General features: G+C 30.8%; 1 protein-coding gene across 1 annotated transcript in view; it reads right to left on the minus strand.

The window, feature by feature from the left end:
• WRN (WRN RecQ like helicase) overlaps positions 1-12,872 on the minus strand; it is a 110,932-nt gene that overhangs the window by 59,953 nt on the left and 38,107 nt on the right. Inside the window, 7 exon segments of the mRNA XM_039846431.1 lie at positions 919-987; positions 1,530-1,638; positions 2,611-2,678; positions 4,164-4,239; positions 5,498-5,633; positions 7,926-8,006; positions 9,881-10,289. Coding sequence (XP_039702365.1) covers positions 919-987; positions 1,530-1,638; positions 2,611-2,678; positions 4,164-4,239; positions 5,498-5,633; positions 7,926-8,006; positions 9,881-10,289 — 948 coding nt within the window.

Here is a 12,872-nt window from a genome sequence, read left to right on the forward strand (position 1 = left end):
TCTCAAAATAATTATGCTGTGTAATTTAAATCAGACAAGAAAAGAACACACATAATATGACTGATTCTGTTTATGTACAATTTTAGAAAACATAAACTAATCTATGGTGACAAAGTAGATCAGTAGTTACCTGGTGAGTGAGGTAAAGAAGGTAGGGAAAAGTGGGAGGAATGGACTACAAAAAGTATGAATAATCTTCAAGGATGATAGATATGTTAATTATCTGGATGTGGTGATGATTTTGTGGGTACCTATTTGCCAAAAACTTACCAAATTACACATTTTAAGTATGTAAAATTTATTGTATGTCAATTACTTCAATAAAAGTGATTAAAAATGTTTATAAAAAAAGAAAACATATCTTGATAGGGGTTTGGGTTATATATATGCATTCTTGAAAACTCAGTAAATACATGTATGCTCGTGTATTAATATATACACATATAAGTACACATGTTAATAGACATATACATATATTTTTGCATGTCTGACAATTTTATTCTTGTTAGGAATTATGTCATAATGGGATTAATGGGGCAAGAGATCTAGAATACAGTCCCTGCTCAGCCATTAATTCATTGAGTGAGTGACTTTCGGCAAATTACTTTCTTTCTCTGAATCTCAGTTTCCTCACCTGTAAAATGAGGCAAAACTAGATACTCTACAAGCTCTCTTCCCAAACCAAAATTTTACAATCCTATGATTACAATGCTGACTTACAGTCCAAGAACTGAAAATAACAGATTAAATTTGAAAGATTTTTAAATTAACAGTTCTGCAAATGTACTATAAAAAGAAAGTACATTTTTAAATCATGGACATTTTGTTCACGCATTAAATAAAGTATTTTTGTGTACAAAATTCTCTCACATATATAGACACCTGACCAAATGATCAGAAATCATATAAATTACTCACGATTTAATATCCTTTAGAATATTTTTTGATTGTGCTGATCCCAGAAAACAAGCTGAAATGTTGGACATTCTATAATGGAAAAAAACAAACATTTAAGATCCATGTACGCACTACAAATACCAACTTCATTCTTAAGTAAGAAGGAATAAAGAAATATAATGATGCACATTTCTCTTCTTTGCAATCCTCATTCTTTTGGTAACTCACTAATTTGATAAATTCCTCTAAGGACTCTATTAGAAGACAAGTTAATTAAGGTGGGTTTTTTCAAAAACAAAATTTTTCATAACTAAATAGACTTTTATGTTTCATACCAAGCTAAAGAGAAAAAGTAACTAAAAGAAAATAATTCTGTGATACACAATTTAAACTTGCATAAAGTATGCTTTTAAAAAAAATTTTATCAGGGCCACCCAGCGGCCTTGAATTACAGAAACTCAAGAAAAAGGTAAGTTCTTCCGCTGAAGTGTCATTTATTACTTATAAAGATAAGGCAACACTTATAGAGACATGTTACTGTGAAATGGATTTTAACATACATGATATAACAAATGTGTCCTTCGGAGAAGGAAAAAAAAAAGTAATGATGTGGCAATAAAAACATTACTTACCTAAGATGGAGCACTTGGTCTTCCATCAAAGAAATAAGAGGAGAAATGACAAGGCCAATTCTACCCATATAAACAGGTGGATACTGGAAGCACAAGCTCTTTCCATATCCTTGAAATAAAAATAATACACTCATTGAAATAAAAATAAAGCCTCGGTACTTTGATTTCTTCTTACAATTGTATTTGTATGAGATAAATGGTCACTTATGAATATGCTATCTTCCTAAGAGCTAATTTATGCACAAATTTAAGCATCTACTCAGTTCACTCGCTTCTATATTTCACACCATTTGTGTTTGTACAGAAGTAGCCCTGTAAGATCCACAGGGGATATGTTCCAAGATCTCCAGTGGATGTCTGGAACCATGGATAATACTGAACCCTGTATCTACTGTTTTACCTATGATAAAGTTTAAAGTATAAATTAGGCACAGTAAGAGATTAACAATAACTAATAACAAAATAGAATAATACACTATATTATAACAATATACTAAATTACAACATATTATAACAATATACTAAAATAAAAGTTATGTGAATGTGGTCTCTCTCTCAAAATATCTAATTGTACCACACTCACCTTTTCACTTCAAGGCAGGACTTTACAGCTTCTCTTTGGCGTGTCCAAATTGCCAGCATCGCTACACTTGTACTTTGGGGTCATTATTAAGTAAAATAAGGATTACTAAACACAAGCACTACAACACTGGGATAGATGATCTGATAACCAAAATGGCTACTAAGTGACTAACAGAAAAGTAGTGTATACAGCATGGATACTCTGAACAAAGGGATGATGTGCATCCTGGGCAGGGCAGAGTAGACTATGTGAGATTTCATCCCAATACTCACAACGGTGGGCATTTTAAAACTTATGAATTGCTTATTTCCAAAATTTTCCACATAATATTTTCAGACCACGGCTGACTATAGGTAACTAAAACTGAAGAAAGTGAAACCATGGATAAGGGGGTACTACTGTATTTGTATTTTGAGAACTTAATGAAAGATTAGGCATTTCAAAACTTTTAAGTTTTATTTGTTAAAGGATGAGGTTATTTGCTTAAGTATAACGTACCGGTTGCCATGACAACAACATTATCTCTTCTTTCCTTCAATACAGAATAAATCACTTTCCACTGAACCCTAGAGGGTGAAAAAGCAAAAAGCTATTTTGTTTTACTAATAAGAAACCCAGGGACAAGTTGAAACCTATTTAATTTTTTCACATCCTCTAATAGAATTTCTTTCATATTTTGATTTTCAATATAAAAATGTATGAACCCTAGAACTTTGAAACAAAGAGCCCCATTTGATCAATCTCTCATACAAGTTGACGGAACAACTAGGAATTTCTATTAGTATATACGTGCATTAATTTTTATTACAGATACCTAAAGTATAAAATAAATTCCAAGCTTCATACTAGATTTCCAATAGAATCATTGATTTAAAATAAATAAGAAAAATTATCCAGGGGCAAGGATTGACTGAGAAGGGAAATGAGGGAAGTTTCAGGAGTGACCGTATTCCATATTTTAGTAGCAGTTTAAGTTACATGGGTGCATATCTATGCACTTAAGATTTGCAAATGTACACTTAAGGTTTGACCATTTCCTTGTATGTAAATTTTACATCAAAAGAAAAATAAACAAGTATTTAACAATAGTTAATAATTTATATGCTGAAGTTTTTAGGGAGGAAGTAACATCCATAATTTACCTTGAGATGCATTTTAAAAACTAGATGGATTAAGGAATGTATAAAGATGATCAACAGATATGTGACAAAGCGAGTATAGCAAAATGTTAAACATATAGGTATTTATAGTAAAAAAAATTCTTTCAACTTTACTGTATGTATATCTTTGAACATTTTTAAATAAAGTATTTGAACATTTTTAAATCAAGTAGGAAGATGATCTCTGGTGTGATGATGACCTATCCTTTCTTATCTGAGTACTAGTGACACAGAGTACCTAGTTTGTGAAAATTCATTGATCTGTACATTCATGTGCATTTTTCTGTATGCAGAACATTAAAATAAATTAAGATTAAAAGGAAAAAGGAAAGAAATGCTTCCATGGATTAAATTTTAAATTTCTAGAATAAAAAAAAAGTCTATATTTTTACATTCTTACTAGTTTCATTCAAATATACTTATGCCACATCTCATTTCAGTACTTATAAGTGTGCCCCCTTAGATGTAAATATGTTTGAATATATTAAAACTGAAAAGATTATCACTGTTCTTCAAACTGTTTTCTTATGAAATTCTATTATATCGTCATACTTTGGATAATAAGATGTACAAAATAGACACACACATACTTATTTAATGAAAAAGAAGTCAGAACTAAATTAACATTCATTTATTAATGAATTTAAACTAGTTTCTACTGAGACCTCTCTATGGACAGGAAAATCATTTTTCCTTGCTTATAAAAATAATTTACAAATATGAGTTTTATGTAAATATTACTTCAAAATGACTTTGTAGTCACAGGAAATACAGTGTGGCATGGATAAACGGCAGTGAAGTTGTGCTGTTACTGTTAAATGGAGGGATTATTTGCCTTTTCTCCCTTATGAATAAAACAGTAAATATGCAATTAATTGAGATTATACTTACGGCTTAAAATTGGAATGGCCAAAGTAGGTTTTGAGGCAAATAACTTGCTTCGCATCAGGTTCTGGTATCGAATGGTCTTAAAATAAAATAAAAAGAGCATTTATGTTAAAATAGAAGTACATATGGTGAGAGGGAATAAAAGTTTTATTTCATTGGTTTCTTATAAAGAATATAGTGATAGGTACCAAAGGTAATTGTTTTCTGTCTTATAAATCCAACCAATTTGGTCTTTTAAGTACCAATCACGACTCCAGGTAAATACCTTGATAATCTAATGATTAGAACTTTGTTCTGGTTCACACTTTGCTAGCACTGCAAAAAACGATGTTTTGGAATATGCTATACTTCTAAAAACTAACATTTTGGACCCAACCAATGGCAAATGATATACAAATCCAAATTTTATAATATAACCAACTTGCAACTAATGATAATCAGAAATTACATTACAAATAAAATCCACAGATAAAATAAATCCTTCATCTTAGTTATCACTCCACCAAATCTTGAACCAAAATTCTAACTATGCAGCACAAAGGAGTTATGTTAATTTTATCCAATTGATATCATTCTCTGCTCAGGTTGAAAGGTTCATGCGTGGTCAAGAAAGAACACCACAAAGAATCAAGATAATTCATCTCTAAATAAATAAAAATTCATGATTATACTTCTCAGCTTTAACAGCTCTAAATATAAAAAACTAAATTGATTTGGAGATATTGCGTCTATATCTAATACAAGAAAACAAAGAGAAAAACATTGTTTAACATTTTCATATATTTTCTACCTAAAAAATGTATTTTATATGTTCACCTTATACTGCTGATGAAATCCAGCTCTAGATTTCTGAGAAGACCCCACAGTTTGCCATAATAAATACTGTTACTTACACTTACATAATAGAAGTTTGCTCAATGGATTCTTTACTATAGTTAGCACACACAGTATGAAAATTAGTACATTTTGCTATTTGACATTGTGCCACTTATTTTAATAAGCTTCTGAGGAACAGATACTATGTATCTATGCCATTTATCATAATGGTTACTATAAGTAATAACTTTTATTAGCAATTTTTTTATGATTTTGACAAACAAAATATATAATTCAGGATGAAAATTTTCACATCACCCGTCACCAAATGACACAACACTACTATTACTCTACTTTTATAAATAAGATTGTGCTTTATGAAGACCAAAGCACTAAGGGATTTAACGACAAGTTTTTAAGACATAATTAACTATATGCCACAAAATTCTTGACCTCTAAAACATTTAGAGTCAGTGGTAGGTATCAGAGGTGAGTCATTTCAAAAATATTACAGTGCTTACCTTCATATTCTTCTTCCTCTTCAATAGCTTCATCCTCATCTTCATCTTCTTTAGAAGAAATATCCAGATTTCCTTCCATTTCTATGCATTTTGAATGAATTGGATCTACTGTGACACTATTTAGGTTTTCTAAAGACTGAAAGTTTAAAAATAATTTTAAAAGCAAAACCATTGACAATGTCATATCTTTTTCACCAAACACAAAAGGAGTATTATTAACAGAGCCTACAATTTTGTTCAAAGCTGGCAGATGCGTGCAATACCACAAAAGAACATGTGTGCTCCAGTTTAAATATGTGCTGAAGATTGGTTTCTAAGGCACAAGGCCAAAGATGGAATACTTACTGCATAAACAAGGGTCATTAATAGCGTATAATAAACTGCCCCGGGGGAGAGTTATCATAAATTTTGAATTTAGATCATTTAAAAACATTTTTTCTTTATCATACTTAAATGTTTTCAATTCTTAAGTGGTAAATGTGAGTTTTAATGTTATTTTTCTAATGAGTTTATATCACACAGATCGGTCACATTCTTTTCGAATAAGCATAAGGTTTACATTATAAGCAAACAATAAATGTGTTTTTTGCAATTGTCAAAACAACGAGATTCAAATAATTTTAAGAAAAAATATTACAAATGTGAAATAAAGTGTTTTGTTTTAATTTTGGCTTGACAGTATCTGATTTCCTCCCCTCCATGAAGATTATCTATTTAAAGAATGTTGGGATATTTCAAAATTGTTTCATTTATAAAATTTTTTACTGTGAAATGATAGCATTATTAAATCATAGTTCTCATTTTCTTTTTTTTATTAAATCTTCCATCTAATAAATTTGACTTTAAAGGCTTTCTAAAAAGTATATTTGCTTTAGGCCTGGAACAGGAAAAAAAAAAAAGGTGATTCTGTTCCTGATTTTTTATTCAAGTTAACAAACATACTTAAAAAAGCATTTTGAGAATAAAAATAGATGCTGTATTATCAAACTGTACACTTGAAACCTATATAATTTTATTAACTAATGTCACCCCCAATACATTTAATAAAAAAGAAAAAGAAAAAAGGAAATAAGTTCTCTCATCTGGGCATCCAGGTTGCCTTCTAAGAGGTTCAATATATAAGTTTATAGAAGTCTACAAGTATCCTATAAATGCACTACTTGAATAAAACTCTTCAGAGAAATGGTTAATCAATAAAGGAATATGACTTAACATTTATTACTCTCCGCTAATATTTATTAAACACTTACAAAATGCAAGGCTCTAAACTAAGCTCTTCACAAGTAAAACACCTTAAATAATAATTACAACTTGTTAACTGAGTATCAAAAAAGCTAAAAAACTTGATCAAAGTCACACAGCTAATAAATGGCAAAGTTGGATTTCGAACCCACATCTAAATTCAGAATCCACATTCCTAATCACTACTCATTATTCTGCTTCGAAATTAAAAAATCAGAAATCTAATTTCATTTCATAAAAAGAAAAATCACATTGATTTATAAATGAGGAACAAAAAGTATGCATAATGGTGAACTTCCATATTTTCATTTTTCACTTATATTGTCAAAATTTAGGCTTTTCTTTCTCATTATCCATACGTGGTTCACAACACTTAACAAAGAAACTGGAGGTTGGGTGAAGGGGTAGAAAATATATAAATTAAAAAATAATTTCAAATTTGATAATGGGAAAACTGAACCATTCAAAACATTAGAAAATTATATATAGTAAATATAAATTATCCATAGTAAATAAACATCCAAATAAAAGGGGACATACATGGATAAGAAGAAAAGGAAACGATTTCAATACTGGAGAGCAGAATCACTACCCACATTGCAGGAAAGATTAAAAGAAAGTGACCTAAAAGGGAACAGAGAAAACATGCTAGTATGTTTTCTAGTATGCAAAAGTTGGCATATTACTACTAAAAGTTTATTCACAGACCACATAAAGATATAAAAAATATGAATGAGAAAACAAAATCTAGGGTGGCTCCATAGAGTAGTAGTGCTAACGTCTGCATTACGGGCACAAAGTCTGGAGTTCGTGCCCCAGTGGCGCCACAGACCATGCCCCGGGGGACCATACCCCGGGTGCACCAGCTCCCCCGCCCCCGCCGCAAGCGCGCCAAGTACGCCAGGCCCGAAGTGCACACCCTAGCACGCCACAAGCACGTGGGAAAAGGCGCCCTGCCTTCAGAGATCCAGTTCTTAAGCGGAAACAGCAACATCCATAGTCAGGGGTGGAAGTGGGGGGGAATTAAAGAGGGGGAAAAAAAATAAGAAAAAGAAAACAAAATCTAATGTTACATAATTGATAGCAATCTCATTCTGGTGGGGCCAGTTTAGAATTAAGTAATATTTTATTTAATTAAATGTTCTTTGGAAAGAACTGAAGTAATTTTCCATAATTTTAAACATACCTTAAGCATTTCCATTTCTAAATCTTCATCACTTTCAATTACGTAAGATACATCCTCTTCATTATCCTTGGGGGATAAATGCTTTAAAAAAGAAAAAAGAAGTATTTCAAACATGAATTTCCAGTATAATTGATTCCATATCTTCTTTTCTACAAAATAAAGTTCTCATAGATAAATGCATAATACATTTTATATGTTTATATGACAAGAAGAAAGAAAGAAAAGAAGGGAGAGAGGGTGCTAGGAAGGAAGAAAGAGGAGGAATAAACATAGAAACTAAGAACCAAATAAAAAGAGAAGGAAATATAATTGGAAAAAAAACCAAAATAGATAAGCAGACTTGAAATAAAGTCCACACTCAAAATGAGAATACAAAGTAACAAGTTCAACTCCAAGGTAAACAATGTCAAACCATGTTTCCCAAACTTTTTGAGTACAAACTTCTTTGCAATGTTGAAAATTTCTGTACAAAGCCAGGAACAATAGTTGTTCTTTTCTATCCACTAACTTCACAAAGATCACAAAAAAGCTACTACGACTGTAAAAATACCTTTAAAGAAATCACTATTTTACAGATAGCATCTATATATATTTGAAAAAGTGTCATATAATTTATTTATTCAGCTATAGCTGATGTTTGGATATGAGGAACCTTTACAATATTTGGTAATACCCAGGAAGCAAGTATCCAACCGCATGGTGACTAGCACAAAAGAACCCACAAAAGAAATATCCAGAAAGGACCTCCCCAAATGTCTAATCTTAAAACTGTAAGTAGGAAAAGAAAGTATAGCCTCAAAACTGCAAAAATTAAGCTTTAAAAAGAATCTTTTTAAATAAGTTTTATACAAGAAGAAAAAATTTTACTTCTCAAATTGGGTCGTCAATGAATAAAGAAAAATGCTAATAATTATCACACAATAAAAATAGCAATCGTTGGGGTAAACAATGTCAGTCAGATCACTTATATGCATTTATATATATTGATAGAAATGATTACTACTATAGTAACCAAATCATAAAGAATTTCTCAAATACTGAGACTTTGCCATTAGAACTGAGGGGGAAATAACCTTGTTAAATGACTTAAATATAATTTTAAAACACTATAACTTAGTTATTGTAAAAGAAAATGTATAAAATTGTGCTGAAAATGGGAATCATAGGTAATTTTTTAACGAAAAATAAATGAGATAAAGCTATACAGCTATTTGATGTCTCTTTTTATGATCTGTCTTTACAGTGAAAGAAACATAATGATTCTTCTATGACAACTTCGCTATTTCAAAAAATACACTTAACTTAGCCAGGAAAAAAACAAAATCACACAAATTAAACTAATAGAATCAGAACATAATAATTAAAAATCTAAACATGAAGTTGAGAGACAATATAGAATGTTTAACAATAATCTATTAAGAAAAAACAGGTTACTGACTCTCCAGATGACAGTAAATGTTAGTGTCAAACGAAAACATCAGTTTATTAGAAATCATCTCACAATAGCAAGTAAAGAAATTCTGCACGAGGAAATAAAAATACTACCAAACACTAGTAGATATGTAGGGAATCTAAAAAACAGCAGCGATATCTATTATGTAAGAAGCAAGAGAAATGCTAAAATAGCATATTACTACAAATATGGATTGACACTATAAAATCTACTAGAAGACTATAACAGATACTTCTTATACTAAGTCAGGAGCAGCAAAATATGGCTCAAAAGCCAAATCCAGCCCACTTTTTGTTTTTGTAAATAAAGTTTTATGGAAACGCAGATAAGCTCATTTGTTTACTTTTGTCTATAGCTGCTTTCACACTAAACTAGCAAAATTTAGTGTGAAAGCAGAGACTGTGGTCTACAAAGTCTAAAATATTTACTATCTGTCCCTTTACATAAAAAAAATCAGCCAACCTCTATTAGTGAATAGAAATCGCTTTCTCTTATTTAGTACCTCAGGAGATTTGCAGGTAACATCACTAAGATTTTTTTCCTGAGCCTGCTGTTCCAAAATCTGGAGTTCATATTCTGTAATATCTAATGACATCAAACAAGTTCTTTCTATATTCTCTTTCAACTTATTGTCTTCTAGTCTATCTTCAAATCCATCTTCTTGTTTCACTTCATTTCCAAGCACATTTTCTTCATCATGTGTAATTAAATTATCAGGTGTTATATCCCATGTCTCATCTTTAATGTCAGTAAAACCTTCATCTTTTCTAATTTGTTTCTGTTGTACTCCACCAGCAGTTGGATCTTCCAATGGTAAAAAGTTAAAATTATTGCTGGGCTTGGTAGAACTAAATATCATCTTTCTCAGAGAATGTATGTTTTCTGAAATATCCTTCAATAGTACAGAAACCCTAAAAAAAAAAATTTAAGAAAAGTTAATTCAACTTTGATTGCATTAACTATAAGGACAATGCTTTTGAATTAAGTAGAAGCTTCCTAAACTGACTTTCAATTAAGGACATACTGGATTAAAGTTGCTCTTCATTCCCTAATGCCCACTATATAGCTGGTAGGCTACTCATTACACATCAATGTACTTCTGCATTCAACAGTTGACTTATCAAGTGCAGAAGCGTTTGGTCCCAAACTAGATGTTAATGTCAATCCTACTTTTTATGATAATTATCTTAATTTAATGTAAATTGAATTAATGATGCATGAACACTAAAAAAAAAAACACTATTTCATTGAATTCTAAGTTGAACATGTGGAAAGACAGCAAATTTCCTTTTTTTAAAAAAAAGTTCTGTCTGATTAACTATAGTTCAAATAACTATACAAGTTTGCAGGAAAAAACTTAGAACCCTGCATTAAGACTCCTTCAAGTGTCTTAAGTTTTCACTCCATTTTAAAGAAACTGAAACTGGAACTACAGATGATACATATGGGTGTATTTAAACAAGAAACACTCTGCAAAACTCCAAATATCAGGCCTATATTTAATGAAGAAGCCATGATGTATATCAAAACATTAGGAACACATACATATTAATATGTTAAGTTAAAAGAAAAATTTTATGATCCCATTTTTACCTCTTTTTTTCAATTTACTGATCAAACTAGTCCTCACTAAAACACATGAGTGTTTATATTATAATTCGAAAATTATGCTGTTTTGTATCTTCAAAAATCTCAAAACTAGACACATATACTCTGGAATAGAAAAACACTTCCTTTCAGTGGGAAAATATAAGAAGTGAGAAACTATGGAGAAGTTGTATATGAATAAATATAAGCAGAATTTGTTAACTCCTTAATAATAGTTCCTAATATAACACTTTAACTAAGTGACTTTAAATAACTACATTATGACCCAATTTAGTTAACTAGAAAGGAAAACCACTGCTAGAGTGTAAAATGAGGCACATTGTCTTGTCTGTTGGTTATGGGGCTTATTAAGCAATTTCTAGTTACCTCACAAAAGTAGAAATTAGAGGGAGAAAAGAGAACATGATGAGCAAAGAGATACATTTTACTATTTAACTAATGCTTATATTGAGTTCTTCTAATTTTTCTGTATTAAAATCAACACAATAAAATCTGACATGAGTTTTAAAGTTTTATATTGATGATTCATATAAAGATTTGATCATTCATGGGAATAAATAAAAAATGCTACGTTGTTTAATGAGTTATTTCCATACCAAAAACAGCTCTATTAACAGTACTTCAAAGCTGGTCTCAGCTTAAGTTTACAAAGTGTACATCAATACAAACGAAAGTCAAATTAAACTTAAATCTAAAAACCCACTAATTCCAACACTCTAAAACTTCAAGTCTTATAAAGAACATTTAGCATTATACACAGGTATCCAAATATAAGATGTGTATGTAAATACATTAGTAGGAACAGATATGTGACATAGTTTCATTGTTAAATGCACAGAGGATGCTGTGACATGTAAACATAGCAACAGTGCCACACACAGACTGACAAGACTGTAAGGGCTCATTTATCTTGCCCTAACATCAGAGGATAATACATTTCACCTAAGATAACTATTTACTCTAAATAATATCAAAAGCTATCCTGCTGTCTACAATAAGGCGCAGTGTACTTTTCCTTCTTTCCTAGGAATGTTATTATGTATATTAGTAGCCTGCAGACAACCTCAGTACCCAGCAGAATGTCAAGTACATGACAGCAGTACAACATATATGTATTGAATTGAAATCAATAACTAAATAGTACTGTACAATCCAATACCTTCCCAGGTCCACTGAAGCAATAAAGCTGTTCCCTTCTATAACAAACCTCAAATTGCTCTATTTTTAAGGGTTCTTATTTCTAATTTTTATAGTTTTGTCCACTCCTTCAGAGATAACTTCCAGTTGCTGTCACGTGCACACCAAATCTTACCTATACCTGGTTTTCACTTTAACTGGATATCCAAGCTTGTCAAACTGTATCAATAAATGAAAAGCAAACATGCTCTGAAAGTAGCCTCATGCACTCCATCTTTCAGAAATTCTCAAAGTTACACAAAAAACTACTAAAAAAATTGCTGGGGGAGTGCAAATGACTGAAAAAGAGCAGAATTTCTATATCATACTTTGAAATCTCTCAAACGAAATATATCACAAATATCCAAAACTAAGCATACATTACATTCATTTGGTCAGTCAGAATTCTATTTCAACTAACTGCTTCATATTCACAAAGTATATTTGCCTCAAAATTATATTACCACACTGTAATCATTCACTGTTCAAGAGCAATCCTTTCAGATTTAACAAAGAATTCATTTAGCAATTAAGACTGGGGCAAGGCCTGACTCCAAAAAGAGTTACATAGCACCAGTAGTCCAATGTTTATTAATCCAAATATCTCGAGTTTTCTAATGCATTAACTATAAATGATCTTTAAAATATGAATGCCTCTTGTTCTAATAGTCTACTGATTAGGTAGAATTCTTATATAATAATCAGATAAT

Source organism: Pteropus medius, unplaced genomic scaffold (genome assembly GCF_902729225.1).
Source record: "Pteropus medius unplaced genomic scaffold, Ma_sr-lr_union100, whole genome shotgun sequence".
NCBI classification, from domain to species: domain Eukaryota; kingdom Metazoa; phylum Chordata; class Mammalia; order Chiroptera; family Pteropodidae; genus Pteropus; species Pteropus medius.